The sequence below is a fragment of the Magallana gigas genome, chromosome 7 (genome assembly GCF_963853765.1).
Source record: "Magallana gigas chromosome 7, xbMagGiga1.1, whole genome shotgun sequence".
NCBI lineage: Eukaryota > Metazoa > Mollusca > Bivalvia > Ostreida > Ostreidae > Magallana > Magallana gigas.
The window spans coordinates 12,863,496-12,886,280 of NC_088859.1; the positions used below are offsets into that span (position 1 = coordinate 12,863,496).

The following is a 22,785-nucleotide window of genomic DNA, read 5'->3' on the forward strand; positions in this document are numbered from 1 at the left end:
CAAAGGAAAGACGCTTATGTAAATTTTGTTCAGATATTGAGGATGAATTCCATTTTGTTTTGAAATGTCAGCAGTATAGAGAAATCCGAGTAAAATATATTAAGAAATATTATTGGAAAAAACCTTCTGTATACAAATTTATACAATTATTAAGTGTTCAAAATTTTAAAGAACTGTGTAATTTGGGGAAGTATCTCCATCTAGCTTTCAATATTCATGATAATTAAGAAAAATTTCTCTGGTTTCTTCGCCTGTTAGTAAAATTTTATTTTATATACATTATCAATGAACTTTACATGTTCATGTACCATACCATTATTTCAATATTGCTATATTTATTTGTAATAACCTATGCCATAAGATGTATGTCTTGAGCAACTAAAGAATATATTATTTCAGATTTAGCTATTTTACTCCCACCTTCAAGGGCGACATCATGTCCAACAATGTCCATAATCTGAGACCCTACAATTATTAATTGTTCATAATTATACACTGGTGAATATTGACACAAATCAAAAGCCCTGCAATCCTACTTATTCATCAAAATGAAATAACCCAATAAAACTAAAAGGTTTCATTTTTTCTAAATGTAAAGTGTCTGTAGTGAATTTGCTTCGTAATTAAGCATATACATGCATATAATTTATGTGATACATGTATATAATCCATTTAATGCATTTTTATATATACATGACGTACTATGAATTATTTTTTGTAAGCTGTTTCCAACAACAGTGATTTTTAGCTCACCCGAGTAACGCATCGAATAACTAAATATTCGATGCAAATGTTTATAATAAAACATTTTTAGCACGTATTCAAAAGCATTTCGACAGCAAGCAGCTGGAAGTAAACAGTCAGCCTTTGGCAGCCGTATATGAAATTCAATAATTAACTGTTCATAATCTACAGGGCTTTTTTACGATGTATTTTGTAATATGCATTATTTAAATGAGAAAATATCATTGTTGTGATAAAATAAGTATTTTTATGATAAATAATTTAATATTAGAAAATGCACCATTTGAAAATCAACATACAGGTGTATTTCAGATGAGATGACCTTTTAATTTTTGTAAATCATTATAGGTAATGTGATGAGTTTTCTTCACAATTGTTGTAGCACTAGCTTTTATGTATATCTATATAATCAATTTATTTCATATTTATTCATTATTAGTTTAATTTAAAATCCATCTTTAGGAATTTCTCACCTTAGTGTTCAGTAGTAACTTTTTCTTAAAATCAGTCTTTCGGTAAGATATGCCCTTTCACCAATATTTCTAAATCTTGGCAAAGCATAGCTAGACCAATGCATTTTAGCAAAACACAAATCAGACATTGATAGGAATAGTTTTATTCTGATGGATTTACTAACCAGTGAGATTGTTAAAACCAATTACAGAAATAAAAAATACATGTCAAGTAAATACGATATTTGTTATCACATGGATAAAAATGCGTTTGTTTCTTCTCTGATAAGAAAATATTTATCAAAAATATACATAAGATATCCAAATTACTTGAAAATAAATATCAGTTTTTTTCCTTATTTATGAAATAAATCATTAAGTTAATTGATATAAAAAACATATATCTTTTAAAATCAAACTGCAAGTATCATAATCGAAGTATCACATTTTCAAAGATAAAATTATAACTTAGAAATGTATTAAAAGTAAATGCAACATATCTTTTTAAAATGACAATCCTTGTGCATGAAAAGGATAGACAATCTGAAGTGCTTTTATTTGAAATCTATGGTAAATCTAATGCAAGCAAAGCAATATTTCAGTAAAGTTGCATTTGCATATAATACGCATTGTCTATAAAACCAAAATATCGTAGTCAATGACCAAGTGGCTGATTATGGAATATTATCACAGTTCAAATAGAGAATAAGAAAGAACTCTAGCACCTAATAGTCACATATTCATATAAAAGCTGCTAAATTACCAATGTACATTATATAGTTGAGGCTGAGCAGTAAATGTACATGCAGTAAATATACAATATAACTAAACAATAATGTTATAACAAAAAATCCCTGTAAAACAATTTAGAATCGAAATCAGTAGAGAAAACTAAACAAAGTACATTTCATGTAGATTCATGTGATAAAAATGTGTGAATATTTTAAACACCATTGGACGGACAATATGTAAAACATTCAAATAAATAATTATGTTTTATAAAATGATACAAAAACACATTGCATTAAAAATGTTAATATTTCTCTTTTTCTAAATAAATTGATGGCCTTAAATTACAAATAAAATACCAATAATAAAATATTTTCTAGATATTAAAATTTACAAAATTTGAAGGTTAAATCTTTTAAAATTTGAGGGTTAAACAAAAAAGGTGCTACAAAAAATAAAATAAAAGAAATCTGATTGTAATATAACTTATTTGGCCACAAGTTACAATGTCTTGGCATTGTCATTTCAATTTTGCAATAACAATAATATCACAGGTGATTTGCACTTCTCACTATTCTGTTTATAAGATTCTTTGACCATTAGTTCAGCAATCTGCATCATGCCCATCCTAAAACACAAAAAAATTAAATATATACATATAGTTGTATATAACAGACACTACATGGCTTCTTATTCATATATTAGATAAGAACCTGACCAAACAATTTTATATATTCTTACATAATATTATTTTTTTGCAGGCCCAACCAATGATAGTGATAAATATCTCTGTGAGAGAACTGGTTTGGTAGACCATAAAGCCAGTTCTGTACATGCAGAAACCAGGCATTGTGCACTAATGTACACAAACAAGCATTATCCCTTTCTGCAAAAAAATTCCAATCCCCCTACCCCCCCCCCCCCCCACCATGTACAATACTACTGCTTTATGGTCTGTCAACCCTATTATAATACTACTGCTTTATGGTCTGTCAACCCTATTAATCATCATGAAGCTTCAGTAAATGAGAGAATTTTACAAACGTCTACAAAAATGACCATTTTTATTGTGTAATTTCTTTTTTACCTGTGGCCTTCTTGGACTAATTGATGGTTGAGATGTTTGTGTAAAATCCAGTGCTGGGAAATCTGCCATGGAGACATCCACAGTGGGTGGGGTTTGTATCTGCTGTAGTGGATATGCTGGGAGAGATTGAGCTGAAATCACAAAAATCAAAGTACTGTAAGTACTGAATTGAACAAAGCAGGATTCACATTCTTAGAGCAATAGTGAAAAAAAGACAGTATTTAGCACTTATTTAGATAATTTTATGCAGAAATTTTAAAACTTTAAACCTCATTCATTCTTTTTCTATCAAGTTTTTTTTACTTGACCTCTATAATTGCATTTACACTCTTTTAAGGCTGGACAGAGTATCACAATATCTAATTTGATTGCATAAATTTCAAATATTACTTTGAAAGTGAGAGAACAATTTTTAACAAAAATATGTGTTGTAATAAAATAAAGGCATTACTTCCTGGATCTAGGAGAGCAGCGTCATCTTCATGGACAATCGGCTGTTTGTCTGAAGTCTTCTTCCTTTTGGATTTTTTAGGATGACCGCTAAAATAGGAAATTCAAAACATTTTCATTGTAACGACAATGTTTATTTTTCCATTAAAAAAAAATAAAATATTATTTATGTATGTAAGCTTAAAAGCTTAGATTAACAACCACATATAAATGTTAAGTTTGAACTATTTTTTACCTTCTTGAAGATGACCTTCGTGGAGATTCCAATTCAAAGTCAAGCTCTGTAAATAAAATAATCCTGGGTTACTAATATGCATTACCAATGACCATTTTGAAATTAATTCTGCTTGAAACATACTATTTGATTGCATGGATAAACAAATTTGTTAAAATTGTATAACAGTTGTTGGCTATGTCACAAACTTGATATTGCCTATATTCCAATATGACATGCATACAAAAGGTATAAAACTACTGTACATGATGTTTTTCTTTAAATTTTCAGGAATTTCATATCATTTTTCAGAAAAATTTTCTCAACTAAAATCATTCCCTTTGCTTTAAGAAAAAACGCTTTACTAATGAAATTTGCATGCTATTAATGTATGTCCTTCTGTCTGCTAAAAAACAATCCACAGAATCTAATTCATGATTATACAGTGCGAACAAATTTATTTATAAGTCTATTCGCATACACAGTATTTTAGAGTATTTTGACAAACCACTAGATCCAGCAGGCCGCCCCATCATCTCATTCATAAGGTTGGTAATGTTATTGATTCCTGTTTGTAGATTCTCCATCATATCATCTTGGCGAACTCGAAGCTCTGTGATACTGTCTCGAAGAATACCAATCTCATTCTCAAATCGCTCAATATCAACCATTCTAGATTTGTTGTTCAAATCCTCCTCATCTTCCTCCTTAATTCAAGAAAATATGAGAATATGCTACTAACAGGGAATGTGGCAGTTTGATTTTATTTTGCACATGAACCATGTCCATTTCAATTAGTACACTTCGAAAGAAACCTTGAAAGGGCCAAGTAGCAAATTGAATATTCTATATTGCAAAATTTACTATCCTATCCATGTCAAATGAAAATCTATATGTTCATCAAAAGATAGCTTGAAAATTTAAGCCATAAATAATCTTTCCAAGCAAAAATATCACTTAAAGTTCATAACAGACATATCGAATTAAAACAATTACATGTAACTCCATTTTTACTTATTTCATGATTTAACAAGGTGTTAAACACAAATGACCTTTTATAATGTGGCCAAGTTGTGCTATCAGTAAATTGAGATGTGAAATGAAATTTATATCAAGTTGATATTAACAATCCATTATCATATCATCAAGAGTTTTGATAATCCAATGCTGGCCAGGTGAACCTTCGTTTCAAAAGACTATGAATAAAATAACTAACAACAGGATAGCTAGAGTGTTCGAGAGACTTTCTTTGTGCAATATGAATGGGTTGAATGAAAAACAACCACAAAACCTAGATTCAGACCTGATGTGATACCTGGCTGACCAAATTGTATATATACCCTATTAAGCATTCAAGCAACTTTTATTTGTGACAACTTCATTTTGCAATCTAATGAAGATAAACTGGTTTGCTGTAACTATGTTTTGCAATCAATACATAGATTATTAATAAAAGAAAATAAAATATTAGAGACATTTGAAGACCACTTTGCAGGGATATTATTTGCAATGACGTCAGGCTCTCGCTTACCTCTAAATTTCTAGCACATGAACAAAAGTTGGTGTACAATTTATATTTGTAAAACTTATGCAAATCATGTCTTTTAGTTAAAATTACTTAATTGAAAATAAAGGGAATTTATAAAAAGGGAAGGGTTGCACAAGTGATGTAAGAATGAAACATAATTCTTGAAAACAAAAAAGGTTTTACTACCCTGCCTACTTTCCTTCTAGTAAATAAATTCTACACAATATTCTATGGATATATAAATGTAGGTACTAGATAAAATATGTAATGAAATTAAATTTTCAAAGAAGTCATAAATTGAAATTACAAAAAAGTACTGCACTGCAAAATAAAAATATCAAAAACGTATCAATCACATACTTTATGAAAAGTGTGCATACACAATTTAAAAACATTCTAAATGAACCATTTTTCTTTAAAATCAGCAATAGATGCAATTAACAAAATTAATAATAAACCACACCATAATATTAATTAAAAAATGATGTTTTTTAAAAATCCACAAAATTCTGGTACTATACACAAAGTAGTACATGTACTCCTTATTAATAACTATTATTTCGATCATTAATTAGTACTATAAATAATTTGAAAATAAAAATTTCTAGTGCATGCATGAATTTTGGGAGAAACATGTAACTGATTACATTATTGGCACCAGTGATGCAGGTTATTGTTACCACATTGTTAATTTTTGTGCACAAATTTTTAATAATAAACATCAATATTTTCCTTTTTTCATTTGTTTTGTGACAACAATATTTCCCTTTTTTGCTATAATAATATATTAATATATAGATAATCAAATAAGAGGTTCTACAATCCTAAAATTGGAGTTCATTATCAGTACTATTCTTAAAGGACGATATGCATTTACATATATAATATTTAAGCCATAGATAAACTTACAGCACTCTCAGAAAGTGAGTGTGTGTGATATTAGCTAGTCAAAAATGACTATAAATTACCAAGTCTCCTGGCTCGTCTCCATTTTTCAGCTAAAGAGTCAAATATAATTATTCTTGTGCATCTACATTTACAACATCACACTGTGTCTAGACTACACAACAAAGATCCAGAGCTGTTCTTTACTAAAAGTAGTAATACAATAGAATATCAATTTTATTATCATCAGCATTATCCAAACTAGCTGTTCAGCAATTTACCTCTTTCCTTTTCCCGAACTTTGTATCAAAAGCATCTCTCAAGTCATCAAGATCTTCCTATATACACATCAAAAAAATAAAAAAAAAATATAAACAGAGGTACCAGTAATCTAAAACATCTTACATCATTAATTTGATACATGTTGTTAAAATATTGTGAGTTTTAGGAGCAATAGAAGTTGAACAAAATTAAAGAATGTATCATTTAGTGAAAGTTGATCAGAAAAAAAGAAATAGTTTACTTGCCAATACACAGACAATGAAAAATGAATGATCAAATTTTAAAAGTAAACAATGCTGTTTTCCTTATGCCTGTTCAGCAGAGAGGGTACTCGCGAGTGCGAGGTTATAAAGAATAGTCGCAAGTCGCGAGCTCATAAAGAATAGAAATGATCACAAGCACTCAATTTGCTGAACACGCCTCACACATAGAGGTTCCCTGACCTTGATCTGTATGGTAACCTTCTTCATGTCCTCCTCTCCCTCTTCTGTCATGTCGTCATCATAATATTCCTTGAAGGGATTGCAGGAAGTTTCCATGTAGCTATAGAAAGCGTTTCGTCGAGAACTTGTCATGCTCTCCCAGATGCTGAGAGTCATGAGTGCCTTCTGCATGACAGCATTAGCCTGGGCATTATCATACACTCTGAAAACAAAGTCAAAACATTTCTTAATTAAAATTATATTCCCATTAAATAAAGATGAAATACTCCATGTAAGGAGAGAAAATAAGTCTATTTAGAGAAAAAAGACTGTAATATGTCTTAAATAAGAGGACCACATGGTCATATTGTTTACCTGAGTAATAGCTTTTTTTTTCATCCCTAGCTCAGTTTGAAAAACATAATCTTATCTTACTAATTTTACCCCCTTTTTAGGGTGTCTCTGAATACAGTAGGAGTAAGACTGCCGATATCATGTGTAATGTGGGTTGTATGGATACATAAAACTCTGTCTAAAATGCTTGATTACTTATCAATATGCTCTGATTCAGCATCCTTGCCTGTGGAGTGCATCATCTATTCAAATTTGATAAAGACTGAACCAATAATAATAAAGACTTGTCTATCAAAGGTCACCTGCTCTAAAAACTTTAACCAGCTCAAAAACCTTAACCTCCTCCAGCACCTGGAACCTATGGCTCAGATTCAGCATTCAAGCCTGTCTGGTGCATCAGTATCATAAGACACACCATCTATGCAAGTTTGGTGAAGTTAGAACCAGTAGTAACTTAGATATTGCTATCAAAGGGCACCTGCTCCAAAAACTTTAACCTGCTCCAAAAACCGTAACCTTCACCAGCATCTGAAATTCATGGACCACATTCAGCATCCAAGTCTTTCAAGTCCATAAGTAGGTTCAGATGCATCATCCATAAAAGTTTGGTGAAGATAGGACAAGTGATAACTTAGATACAGGAACTGCAACAAAAACTTTAACCAGGTCCGGACGCCAACGCCGGGGTATTGTATAAGCTACCCCCGACTTCGTCTCGGTAAGCTTAAAATGTATGACCCTTCATTCTAATACCGGTACTCTGAATTCCCATTCATCTAAGATGTTTTGGATGAAATTAAGGTCTTGGTTTTGAAGAAGGATTTGTTAAATGTAAAAAATGTACATACAGATTGATGGAAAAACATACATTTACACATTGCAAACACCACACAATCAGGAAAAACAATCAGAAAAACTCATTTAAGCTTATAAGTTACAACTCAGGCGAACTACGAAGGTCGATACATAAATACATGTACCAAATTACAGTACAGTACATTTATAAACAATGAAAAAGCCATATTGTAAGTTTTTCTGTGCCACACCATTTTTGACTGCTTGTAAATCCACACTGATGCAAGTTTATGTATTAAAATTTCAGATTTAAAGGTGAAAGAAGGAGGATAAATCTTCAATGTGTTAAATGTTTCATAACTGAATGGTGAGGGGGAAAATCGAATCTTTCCACTACTTACCGGTGTATTTCTCTTTATTCAGAAACAATATGATAAATCTTAGCTTTATGTGTGACAATTTGAATATGTTAATTTTTGCATCCACATATGGTCACTTGGGTCTTTAAAAAGTAATTTAACCCCACTTAAAAAGATTTAGAATTTCAATCAGTCAACACTGTTGATGCCAAAATTGACACTTCTAAAAAGTATTTATATTTATTTTATAAAACCTCTTAAAATTTAAGAACACTTTGAAACAGAATATGGTTTGCTTGCTTTGCTTTAAAATATTAACAACACTAAAAGAAATAGTAAAGTGCTAATAAGGGCTCCATTTAAGCAAGAGAGAGAATATTTTGATATCATGTTCAGGAAATCAACATTATAATTTTTCCATATATCAGTAAATCACACCCAATAATGATGTGCAATAAAGTTTTATGGCTTATACAAAGAAGAGGATTTTTTTTTCATCTTTCATTAAAATCTATCAAAGGCTTATTATTGGTCTTGTCAAACTTGCAAAAGTGGGATTTACTTCATATGATCTAAAAAGATTCAACCATAAATATATAGTGTAGTCCCTCACAAGCCAATTATATCGCAATTCCAAAATGTTGTCAAACTTAAATACAGTAAATCCTGCCGAAACAATCAAATGTCTGGGAGGAAAATCTGGGCTTAAATGGACAGTTTGTCGGTTATGGATCTCAAATGCAAGTGGGGTGGGACACATTTTAAAAACAGATGTTGGGTTAGGCATAATTCTCTATACATTCCACAAAAAGAGATCTGTATATGCATTTGAAGTTGTCATACACACATCTCTTCCTTGAAAACTTCTTTTTGCCTTTTGATTTCTTTCATTTGGTCTTTTGAACAAAAGTCAGGCCAATTTCAGACTGTCTTACCTCTGGAATGTATCAGACAGCAAGGCAATGAAGAGATTGAGACAAAGGACAGCAGACAGGGCTAGCCAAAGTCCAACCAAGATCTTCGCCATGATAGGATCTACTTTCAACATGTTCTATGAGAGAAAAAATAGCACTCATCAAATAGAAATCATATTGTACAACCAATCATCTGTTTCTTTTCCTCATTATTTCTCTCATTGTTTTCTTTATCCCATTCATTTTTTCTCTCTCCCTGTCATTCTCTTTAATACATAAATAAATCTACCAGTAATAAATCTCACTTCAAAGTCATATTCGTCCACCAGCGTCAGTCGGAACAGACTGTAGAAAACATCCCCAAAATCTCCGTACCCATCGACATGCACAATGTCAATCTTAACCTCACCATTCACAGTGACATTCACAGTGCCATTCACTGTGCCATTCACAGTGTCATTCACAGTGACATACACAGGGTCAGGAGTATTACTATAATAAGCTTTCTTGCTTCCTCCAAAGATCATCCAAAAAGCACACACTGTAATGATATAAAATGTATTTTCATTTCAGTTAAACCATTTCATTAAAACCTAAGATTAGATTCAGATTAATGACATCTTGATGTCAACATATGTACAATCAATTTATTTAAGTTCATGCACAGCTGTAAGTACCGGTTAGTAAATATGATCCGTTAAATTAATACAGACTCTTTTCATTTCTGATATCTATTTCAATTATTCTGTCACCTTCTACCAAAAACAAGAGTTTCTGCATTAGATGATTACTGAAAAAAAACTTCTCTAACCAAAAACATGGTAAACTAACATTGGCACACAGATGATTAAAATATTTCAAAGAAATAATCCAGTTTGAAGAAATGTTTTGCAGAGATCATTAATATAGTACATTTTTTTTAAAACTATGTTGTTTCAAACATTGATTAAACAACTGTTAAAGAATGTTTTTGCAAAATTTATTAAGTTACTGCTTCTGCAATAAATCAAACATGCTAATCATAACATAAAGCTATCCTCAAACACAAGTGAAATACCGGTAACGGTATAAAAGGTAACAATTTTCTTACCAAATGGAAGATAAAATTCCAAATACAGAAAAGCAAATCTGAGCAAGTCTTTCACCATATGAGACAGCATCACAATGAATGGTCCTACAAAGAGACTCAGCTGTTTAATTGTAATTTCTTACAAATTAAGATGCAATGCATGCTTCAAGTATTCATTAATTAAGCCAAGTTGCATGTACCGGTAATAAAATAAATCGTATAAAAAAGCAGACATCTTAGCAATGAACTTCCACAAGCAGTTTGAAAAATTATATGTGAATGGCCAATAAAATTAACTGGTGTATTCTATTGATGTAAAACATAGTAGGAATAGCAGCTTGGCTGTGCTGTTTTTTTTTAGAACTGATCAATGCCCCATTTACCTAGGAGAGCAAATGCTCTCGCCACTTTCATCAGACGAAGCCACAGCAGGATAATTGTCACAGACATGATTCTGATATGGGCTCTTGCCAAAGTTTCCGAGTGCTTGAAAATGTCAACTAAATGTGTGGTGATACTGGCTACCAGGAAAACATAGCAAATCCAGTCGAAAATGTTCCTGAAAATCAGTAAGGAAAATGACTGTCAAAATGGACACAACTAACAGTTTTTCATTGAAATATTAAGTACAGTTTGCAAAGTTTTATATATCTTGGTATTTTTCTTCTCATTTCAAGGATATCTAATGAAAGCATTTTAATTGATACTAAATCTAAAAATGTACTGGTAACCTATACAGGTTCTAAGAGTTTTGAAATAATTTTGATGAATTTAAATAACACTTTAATATCAAAATTCCTCAGCAAAATCATTACTGAATGTCACTAAACTTAATTATAGCAGTTTATCACCTATAACATGTACTACAATGAATATCAAAAGACATATTGATAATAATATGTCTCACTTAGGGAAACTTATTTCTGTATGGCCAGAAATGTCTTACCAGAAATCTGACCAGTAGCGGGGTCGAGAATCGTCCAGACTTGACAATTCCTTGTGCAGGTAATCGCTCTCCTCGGTCCAGCGAGGATGGCAGTATTTCAGGTCTTCCTCTATGTGTTTTCTCCTGTATCCAACCCAATTCTACCACAACCAAAATATATCACATCATATAATTTATGTGATTAAGTATTGGTTACTGTTATATATGTATAATCATTATGTTGTTATTTACAATTTCATAAAAATCTATTGCAAGTTTTACACTGTTGGCAAATGAAAACAATGCATCAATAATTGTTGTCTATGGTTAAAACTGAATGTCTCTCAACATACAAAGTACTAATTTTACTATAAGAAATTATCTGAAATGTGTATTTTCATTTATATCATATATCATTTTTGTTCACAGGTCACTTCTTTTTTTCTTTTATACCATTTCATTTAACACCTCTGACTTATTTTATTTTCAATCAATTTCAATGCATAGAAGAGATCGAATATGAATTATACATACATTATGGAACTGTAAGGAACGTTTGTATTCCAATACTTCTTCTACAATTTGATACACTGTAAACCCGATGGCAATGACCTAAAAAATAAAATTAATTTCATTGAAAAAAACTCATTTATGCAATTCTTCTCATAAATCATTAAATTTTTGTTCAGCCTTTATCTGTATAAGTGATTATCATAAAAAAATACTTAGAGAGGTATGGAACACCTCCACAATGGCATACTTTGTTTAAAATTAATTAAATTAACTGTAATCTTACACATTCATTTTTTCTATTGTATGTTTTTAATGTTTTTTAAGGTTGCACAGAAAATCAAAGAGTCAGCTACTGATCCACATTGTACATATATTGCTTTTATGAAAAAAAATAAAAATGCACTTAATGGTCAAATATTGTACAAATTGAAAATTTAAAACTGTTCAACATGATTATATTTTGATTATAAGGTCCTTTCTTTCATATCTGATTAAAATAAAGATCTCCACAAAAAGGCACAGCGACTGTGTGCTTATGTAGATCGAGATCTGTATTTTAATCAGATTGCTTTCTTTCCCATTAATATCTAAGGTGTCCCATATCACATGAGCAATAAATGCACATGTATATAGACAATTAAGCCTCACTCACAAGAAGTAGAATTCTCCACCATTGATCAGGGAGATCGTATTTATGTCTGACATCATATTCAATCACCAGGCCATACACAGTCCATATCATGATGTACGCAAAGTTCAGAAAGAGATTAAACCAGGCTCGGATCCTGAAAACAGAAGACAAAGTCTCTCTAATCACATTTCATTAACTCGTGGTATGTGACTCCATGTAATAATGCTGTTGCATGCAGCACTATATCCTGTTCCAATCACAGTTGAAAAATATTTAATCCCATTTTGAATACCTGCATGTACACATATATTTGAATATGCTTCTTTTGACATTCCCACACAGATATAAAGTGAATAGAAGAAAAACAAACAGGGACAATTCACAAAGATAAGCTAGTACAGCAGACCATCCTCCAACTGTCTGCTCATTACATGCATGTATTGACAGCCATTGTCCATAAAACAGTGCAGAATGCCACAATGCCTGGCATTCTTATGTATAGAGCTTTACTTTTGAATTGGAAAAAAAAACTTTCGTAAAAAGCAGAAAGTTAAATCATCAAGTTCCATTTCAAACATATAGCAGGTTTCCTTGTAATTTACTTATATGAATTTCTTACGAAATGGCTTTTAGCTCAAATAGTTTAAAAACCATCACCTGTGTGACAAACTAGAATTAATATTCTTCTCACCTGCCAAATTTGGTCCACATCTGGGTAATAAGTGCCAGCATGACTTTGTGGGACAGAAGGTCATATTGCTTGTAGTGGGTGGCACATTGAAGCTAGAATCAAGGGTAATGAGTCAAATTCATTAAAAAATAATGGATGCTATACCTGATGTGATGTACTTAGGTATTTATCATAACTTTTCTATTCATCATATTCTAAAATACTTACTGGGGTTAAACTATTTCCCTTTGGGTCTTTTTCTGGAATAGACAAGAAGAAAATACAAATCAAAGAATGGTATGTATACCCACACTTTGATTTATTTTCATTGTTTAAGTTCCGATGCATGGCCTCTGTAAATTCTTCACATGAAACTTGGTCAAGCTCGGCTTTTACTAGTAGTTTATGAAAATTGGCTCCAAATATTAAAAAAACTTGCTAGAAACAGTGTACGCAAACAGATAATAATATTTTACCTGAGCTACTGAAAAGTATGAAATGTGTTAATGCTTACTTGTGTCAGTAACAAGGTCCCTAAGAAAAAAGTACTGTTTTCTGTTGGGGCGATCTGTGGAGTGAAACTGTCTCAAAGCATCCAGAGCCTGCAATACAAACAAACAAAAAATTAATGTGTAAGTGTTTGTGTTTGTGGTTGTGTGTGAGTGAGAGAGAGAGAGAGAGAGAGAGAGAGAGAGAGAGAGAGAGAGAGAGAGAGAGCATACATATACATGCTTGATACAAAATCACACCAGACTGCAATGGACATCTGCATACCTTTTTCTCTCTCTCTCCTTATAAGAAGGTTCTTTGCAAAGTGCTCACAATCAATTATAATTGAAACTTACATGTATATATGAAAAATTTCACATCACAAAGGATTAACCCCTTCATGGTAACTGCGGTACTGCTCTTTTTCAGGGCAAAATGTCATAGTTTTGTGAAATATGATGTAATGTCACTTGTTTCATTTATGTAATTTAATAATTCACCTACCGAAACTTTGGTTATTATTATATAAATTGCCATGCAAGAGAACAGTACCACAGCTATTGCGAAGGGGTCTATTCTATGGGCTTCATTGCTCACTTAAGTAACAATAACTTTTGATACCTCTTTTAAATTTTCTTATACATGTATAAGTTTTAAATTTTTAAGTCTCATTACATTATTAACTGACTTGGTCAGTGGGTGAATACATTATTATTCTGTTTGGCAATACCTACCACAGGGGGCATCTTGGTGATCATCCAACTCAAAGGCTTCATTCCACTGTTATCTGATATTCTGACATTAGCTTTATAATCGAGCAAGAGACTGGCAGTTTCACTACGATCTGTAAAAAGTTTAATATAAAAATGATTTTCTGGAAAACCCCTAAATCTCATTCATGATGATAAAATCAAATGAATAGTGTTTGACATATGACAATTTATGAAATTTCTGCAAAGTTTTAGGATTCTATGTATCAAAGTTCTCCATCTCCCTCATTGGCTGTTGAAAACCTAAACGCTAACATGTGTTCCCTCATTGGCTGTTGAAAACCTAAACGCTAACACGTGTTGTAAGCCATGCTATATTCCCCCCACAAAAAGTTTGGCAACAGGATAATTACAAAACATTAATATTCCATTACTAAAACATTAACTAAAATAAAGCACTGCCTTGAAATTTTTATCTGGTATTTACAGGAGTATTTTAATTAATAACATCAGTCAAAACCATAAATATTATTCTCCTAGCACCTGATAATAAATAAAATAATGGTTACCCAGCTCTGCTGCCACAAACAGAGGGGTCCTTCCTTTGTAGTCCAAAACATTGTCGTATTTACATTTCATTTTTATCAACATTTTCAAGGAATTACAAGCATCATTTTTGGCTGCATAGTGAACAGGTGTCTGTTTCTCATTACTGAGGGATTCTCTGTCAGCTGTAAATAAGAAAAAGTCATTTTGTATCAAATCATGAGAACAATAAATTCCAAAACCAAACTTCTGTTTGAAAATAATATCATATAATGGTAGTTAACAAATGCCAGAAATATAAGTGTGTTTAAAAAATCCACAAAATGTGCTTTTTATAATTTTATACGTATACTATGTTTTCTCTTGGTTAATTTGAAAGCTACGTATTTTTTTTTTTTTCATTACATTTGTAATAATTTCTACACCATCTTATAGCACCTACCTCCGTTTTTGATGAGGATTTCCACCATTTCTGGGTAGTCTACTGCTGCAGCCACATGAAGTGGAGTGCGCCCATACTTGTCTGCTTGATTCACATTGGCTCCCAATTCCAAGAGGAATTTGGCCACATCAATGTGCCACGTACGACAAACCTGTTGATAGAAGCCAAGTTTTAAAAATCAATTATATGAAATCATAAAAATAAGATTGAATAAAATTGTTCTACTATTAAATACTCCAAATTTTCAATATCTTTTTTTTAAAAATTATAATCAGAAACAGGATTAATTTACCTTTTTTCCAAATTAATTCAGAATATTTAATGGTTAGTTTGTACATGTAAAAATGTGAAAAATTACAACACTGCCAATATTTTATCCAATTATATGTTTATTCTAAGCATCTTAAGTAATGCCTGTAAAACTCTTTTGAATTGTCTGAGAAGATTTATTTTTTTCACCTTATTTTCCTTTAAAAATATGACATCCTACCTCATGAAGCAATGTTTGTCCATGTTTGTCATTACAGTTTATGTTGGCACCATTTTTTATGAGTGAGTCCACAAAGTCTAAATCCACTTTGGCATTCGGGTCCCGAGACTGACCCAGTTGATAAAAATAGTCAATCAAAGTTTTGTCGTTGGCTGATCGAAGCTTCTTTTTCGTGTCCTGACGCATGCCAAATGGTTTATAGGCCTCTAGATCTTCCATTTGATCTATACCTTTCCCTTTTATAGCTGCCTTCTCCTCTTCATTCTGAGTGCCTGATGAACAAAAAGGTCTCAAAATCCAGGAAAAGTTTCTCTTTGATTTCAACCGCTTTGATTGTTTTGCCATTATTAACACTAATACAGACCATAGTCAGAACAATTGTTTATCCCCTCAGAAACTGACATTCCTTAATGCTACATATTTACTTATTGATTCATACAGTTAGTAATTTTTATCTTGTTGGTACAACATAATAATATGAGTGCACATTTTATCAAGTATCATATGCATGCAGTTTCAACAATGCGGCTGACATGATTTATATACAATCATGTATTGATCTGTTCTACAGTGTCATTTACTTTTTGTAGTAATTTTCACTTACATTACAGATGATGGCCAACCAATTGCCATCTTATGCAATATATATGAACATTATTTATATTTTAGATTGAGATTATGCTAACACTATTGTTCTTACTCTAATTTGAATACATTTACTGAAAATATAGCTAATTTTTTTCTCTGAATGAACCTGGTACCTGATAAATCATATTTTTGCAGATAGCTTACAAAGAATACATAAGAAAGCAAGAAACTTTAAGCGAGTTAGGAGCCATCTTTACTCCCCTGACAAACTTCAGACTGACATAAACATTAAAGTAGACCACATCAAGACTTCTACTTTTTAAGACACGTACTACATCACAAGATGGCAATTTAAATGTTTTAGCAACTGTTTGTATACCGGTAATTGTATTCATCAATTTGGTTGAAATTCATTATAACTCATTGGTTCAGTATCAGACTTATGAACAACAGATTATGAGTTTGAATCCCTTTTGGGATTTTGTTCATATTTACTCAATCAAATTTTTGGAAATCAAAGGTTTTATTCAAAATTCATATTTTTGCCTATTTGACTTATTTACTTCATTGCATCACGTTATCTTTCATAATCAAGTAATTTTCTGTTGATTTCAAGGTGTAGCAAGCCACTTCAGACAATTTCTTATGCTAGTTGCAACAAAGAATGATAGTTCAGTTTTGGTCTAGCCATGCAAGCATTTCATCAATCAATATATTTACTTATCATATTCTTTATCTCTAGTAGTGTCCCTGAAACAATTTATTTAAAAGAGTCAATGAAAAAACCCCAACATTTTTCAGTTTTTGGACACATAACATATCAAGTGTAATTTGTTTAATGGAAGATGACATGTAATTTTGCATCAGGGTCAGGTAATAATGTAATTAGGTAAAGTACATTCTGACATTATCATAAATAATTAATGGATGCTGCAAAGCATTTATCCATTGTTGCCATGTTCAAATTTCCACTGAGAACTCTAAACCTTTAAATTATTATACTGTTGTTGCAATGAATTTTAACTCTACTCATAAATTTTATGCACACAGAGCAAAATGATAGCCTATAACAATCCAGTAGTCAATATAAAAACACTTCATATTGATACTGACTGCTGTGTAGCTAGCTATAAAATTCTTGGGTATACAAGATTAACGAATATGAAACATGCAAGCTTGATTTTAATACATGCATGCCTATATGGATATTAAAGCAAAAGGATCTAAATAAGGATCTGAATAAAAAACAGTTCATGCTGTCAATTTACATGCAAATATATAAAAAAGATGAGTTTGAAACATAAAAAATATTAATTCAATTAAAATCAAACAATCAAAGACTTTTCTCCTTCTGGCTTTTAAAAGCTAGAAGCATTATCCCATACCCCTGAAATATTAAAATGAATGAAGCTTATATTATAGCCTTGATGAATTGAGTCATTAGCCAAACTGTTACCTATATATGAGGTCTCCTCTCCAACTAAATGAACTAAATAGAACAAATTTAAAACTGACTAAATTAATTAATACTTAAATCCCATATGAGTTATGTCCCATTTAGTGCTGATTTTAATCCATTCATGATCTTTCCACAATAAAAATGTTTACAAATTTTTAGTACAGTTAACTCAGAAACAATCCTTACTTTTTTTTTTAATTCTTTACCTTCACAAAAATTAACCTATGAATATTCATACATATCTTATAAACTGATAAATGTATAATGAAAAGGAAAATTTTCAAAGTGTTACAGTGTACTATCGGTACATGTATATAGTATGAAAAGTTACTCAGACAATATGACATACATGCATATTGTTAAGAGACTTAAAAAAGACTTTTAAAATCTAGCCTCCAAAACAAAATTAATGCAAAACAAAAAATAAAATCCTTATTATAATATTAAAGCTTAAATTCACAACCGAGCTACCTGATGGATGACTTTTTTCTGTGTTTTAATGTAATCAGTACTTAATAGATAGTAGATTATTTATAGCTTTCAGTAATTATATTATTATCTTATCATAAGAAATGAACAAACATATTTGTCGCTTACCCTCTTCAATCTTTACCCTTTGTCTTGATACCCCAGCACATTAATGTCCATGCACAGGTATCAATTAAACATTTTGGAATATACCAGGTATATCATAATTTTGAAGTATATAGCATGTAAATTATAACTAAATGACTTATATGCAGCTTGCAGTATGTTCATACTAACACAAAAAATATCAAGAACTATTGTAATGAGTACAACTTTCATATACTAAACAATTTTCTTAATAAAATAACCAATTTAATTACCGGGTATTAGTATCTATCATGGTCTTCATTAATTATCACTGCATACAGGTAAATTTTGCCCCAATTTAATTTTGGCCCTATTTGCCCTCATCAACATTGGGAAAATTTCAAACAGGACAAATCACTTTAACCACAAGCAGCTAGCTCACAGTGTAGAGCAATTTAAAACATTAGGGAAATCCTTTACAAGCTTGATTCAGCTAAAATAAAACATGGGGAAAATAGCCCTGTATACAGACAATTTCATCATAAATATATACCTGTATTAATTTTATAGATATTACAAGCCTGAAAGTTTAAAATTCAGTGTAAGTATGTTATATAATAAAATAGAATGTTCACTATATATCTGGTAGTCACACAAGCAAAGAAACTTGTTTAAAGTTCAACAAATGAAAAAAAAAAAAACCCAAAAAATCAGGACAGATTCCCACTACCACTTATTAACACATACAGAAAATCATCTCACAGCTAAACAGAACACAAACTTATCTGTCTTATTGGTAATTATTTAATGTTTTTATAGTGCAGAGAATACATAAAGCATTGGAAATCTATATGCTACTATTGGGTAACAATACAACATACACATAGCAAGTGAGTACTAAAGCAGTCATTCTTCTTGCCGAGAATAAATTAACTTGATATTTGTATAGCTTGTGTACTGTATGCATATTTGAGTTTGTTTATATGGCCAATACTAAATTGTTAATTCTGAAAATTTGAGTTTTGAATGATTACACTTTTAGAATAAATTTTTACACAATATGACAGCAAACAATATGTAAACGTTTTAATGAAGTCTAATTAATATTCGATCATTTTAAAAAATCAAAATACTTGTCAAGAGCTATGTATAACAAAGTCAATATAGAAAATAATACAATCATATAAAAAGTTTTTTTTTAACTATTTAGTACATGGCCATACTCATGAAATGATGTGTTTAGTTTCAAATGCACAGTATGCACTACTTGTCAGAGCTTACCAGGTTTCTCTGTTGTACAAAATAACCAATATTGAAAAATTCATTAAGAAAAATTAACACAGTGTTGGTTACTTAATAACATATACAGGTTTTGAAACAACCTGAACCAATAAAACATAAAAATATATACTGGTACAGGTAGATATATACATGTACATGCAAACTATGACATACTTATTATAAGTAACTTATATTTACCAAAAAAATTATGTTAATATGACTATCTATTTCCAGTACATTTACATCAATTAAAGGATTGGAAATAAAAGTCTACCTTTTAATAGACAATGGAAGGAATAAATCATGAATGTGTCTTTATTAAATGTGACATTTGAGCATTACCGGTACTCGGAACACTTACTTTTTGTAGCAATGACTCGCTTGGTTGCTGCATAACTTTTCCACTTGGAGGCCAATCCTTTGGCCCCAACAATGGCAGACAGTGCATTGTGTTTGGTTGTAGCATCCTTCACCTTTTCTTTCAGTGTGTTGATGAGTTTACTGTGGATTCAATTTCATTTTGATTTTTTTGCTTTTGATTTGTCAAATTATAGTGTAAAATTTCTAAGTTGCATATCAGAATTATCTGATTTAATTGAAATGAAATATTGATTTATTATCATTAATGGTTCAAAATACTGTAACAATGCAATGATTGGAAAAGAACCTTCTACTACTGGCCTATACATGAATATTGTGGAATCATAATGGTAAAAGTTTAATGCATGTCTAAGCAGAACATATTGTTTTAAAGGCACTAGAATATTGGTTTACTTATGCCAAAACAGTTAAAGTATTCATTGGCCATTGTGTTTTTAGACAGTTCTATATATATAAATTTTAATATATTGGTATATGCCTTTAGTATACCAGGCATAAGCTGTAATTATGTGTTTACCTTAAATGACATTGCATATGCAATAATTCAAGTATAGAGCTTATGACATTGTAGAATAACAATAAACTCATTTTGCACACAAATGTTTATACTTATAATTTACCTATTATTTTGAACATCTGATCTCATATCTAGCTCAAATGAGCTGTTTTCTTCCCCTGTGGGTGCAACTTTTCCTTTCCGTTTCTTTCTTGGGGCATCCATTGAACAGAGCTATTCACAGATATCTAAAAATATTCAATTATTATGACAATATACTGAGGAAGGAGGTAAATATGTGAGCGATATATACATATGGTCAAAATATATAAATATATTATGTGAAAGCAATGTTAATATGAATGTTGTTCATGTTTTTATTAAGATAGTCGATAGTCGAAAAAATAATTCAGTTTTGTATGAGTTCTATTAAAAACTCCAAAAGTACAAAGATATTAATTTTACTCAAAAGCGCAAATAATGCTCATAATCGAGGAAATGCGGGTTTATTGCCTCAGATCAAAGCAACTGGAAAGAAGCAAGCATAAGAATTATGTTAGCACACAAACAAATCTAATCAATTAAATAAAATACGTACGTTCTGTGGATAAAACAACTAAGTGGTGTGAATGACTGCAGTAAAGGATTATTAACTCCTACAACAAGCACCTGTCAGTCGCCATCGATGTTTACAGTGTAGTCGGTGACAACGATTTCCCGCGTTATATTATAGTTTCAGAACCGAATTAATTCCGGGAAGTTTGTGGAGAGAGAGAGAGAGAGAGAGAGAGAGAGAGAGAGAGAGAGAGAGAGAGAGAGAGAGAGAGAGAGAGAGAGAGAGAGAGAGAGAGAGAGAGAGAGAGAGAGAGAGATTCTAAGGTTTGCTTTATAAATTTAAAATTAATTATTAAACGATTGAATATAGATATTTCTAAAATTGAATAAGATTAGTGAAAACATAAAAAACGATGTTTGTTTAAAAATGGTAGCTTATGCAATTGAAAAAAAAATGATATTCAGCATTTAAGTATAGTTTATTATAAACAAAAATATGATAATAATAATAATGACGTAACGTTTCCACGACATATATTCATAATACTATAATAAAATAAACATCTAGAATCCATCTTCGAAATTCCTCAGGTAAAACATGCTCAAATAAGAATCATCGATCAAATGTCACAACACAACTGTCTTGTAAAAAATTCATTTGTATTTATATAAGTTTAATCGTTTACTCGCAAATTAAGGATCCCTCAAGGGACATGTATAATTTAAACAAAATACATGTACATGTATACAGAATAAGAATTAAATGTTTACAAATTTCACAATGGTCTTCAGTTGAACCAAGAAATGAAAATTTACATTATCACTTGGGGTGCAATTAGCCTATACAATGTGCATTATTATTATAGCAAGACAGGTGGCTTGAATGCAGAGAGTACCGAGGGACAGTGCCTATCTGTGCACAGGAAAAAAAAACAACTCTCTCTCTCTCTCTCTCTCTCTCTCTCTCTCTCTCTCTCTCTCTCTCTCTCTCTCTCTCTCTCTCCTATTTTCTTCTTTAGCTGAATAAAAAGCTTGGGATATCAGCTAGTAGAAAATTGTACTAGAATTAAAAAACTACTTTTTTCCTGTCAAGATTTAGTTTTTCTAGCGCCCTCCCTCTTAAAAAATGCTTCTGTATGCCAGAATGCCAAATTTGTCTTCGAGTACAAATAATAAAAGATGATCGGGTCCCTGTGCCTTCCACATTGCAATGTGGCCGGGCGCACCATATATAATTCAATAAAGAAGATGGGGGAACAAGATAGCGCAAATGCCCATTTGGTTTTGTCGTAAAAAACAATTTCAAATTAATTTTTTTCCAACCAAACATACTAGATGATGTTTTATTACAAGTTTAAAAAAGCACGATTTCTAGCTATATTCAGTTTTGAATATTTTAACAAACGATAACAAAAAAAATAAATTCTAAAGTTTTGGTGGTATCGAACCCAAAAACCTAACTCTATAATGTTACTTCATGTCTGGTGCTCTAACCACTGAGCCATTTCATTCACAGCAAACATCATTGTTAAATGCTAAATGCAACTTCAACCACGAATTGACGGACTTGTAGTATTTCTCTAAAACGTTCAATTGTTGGGATACAAAATGATATTTTTAAAGTATAGTGGGTCATCTCTCCACGTTTTTGTTGATTGAAATCGGTTTGATTTCCTTTAAACCTCATATAGACTCTGACAAAAATATGGAGCCCAGACCCACTCTATAAAAGAAAAGGCATTGAACTTCTAAAAATGACACTATTTGGAG

At 31.1% G+C, this 22,785-nt stretch overlaps 1 protein-coding gene across 3 annotated transcripts; it reads right to left on the reverse strand.

Annotated features, from left to right (window-relative positions):
- Positions 1-1,344: 1,344 nt before the first annotated feature.
- On the reverse strand, positions 1,345-21,187 carry LOC105336057 (uncharacterized). Of its 3 annotated transcripts, XM_034457290.2 has the most exons (26): positions 21,059-21,187; positions 20,585-20,708; positions 19,945-20,084; positions 17,745-17,777; positions 15,701-15,972; positions 15,211-15,361; positions 14,792-14,953; positions 14,247-14,356; positions 13,538-13,625; positions 13,252-13,283; positions 13,045-13,136; positions 12,375-12,507; positions 11,744-11,821; positions 11,231-11,370; positions 10,668-10,843; positions 10,306-10,389; positions 9,521-9,756; positions 9,237-9,352; positions 6,815-7,016; positions 6,371-6,427; positions 6,173-6,202; positions 4,185-4,383; positions 3,698-3,743; positions 3,464-3,552; positions 3,013-3,143; positions 1,345-2,553 (listed from the first exon to the last, which is right to left on the reverse strand). In XM_034457290.2, exons 2-26 carry the CDS (start codon positions 20,683-20,685, stop codon positions 2,530-2,532), a joined length of 2,922 nt encoding a protein of 973 aa, XP_034313181.2. In that variant the 5' UTR covers positions 20,686-20,708; positions 21,059-21,187; the 3' UTR covers positions 1,345-2,529. The 3 variants fall into 3 exon arrangements, with proteins under 3 accessions (XP_034313181.2, XP_034313184.2, XP_065921461.1); XM_034457293.2 differs by lacking the exon at positions 17,745-17,777; XM_066065389.1 differs by lacking the exon at positions 6,173-6,202.
- Between the last annotated feature and the right edge of the window lie 1,598 nt (positions 21,188-22,785).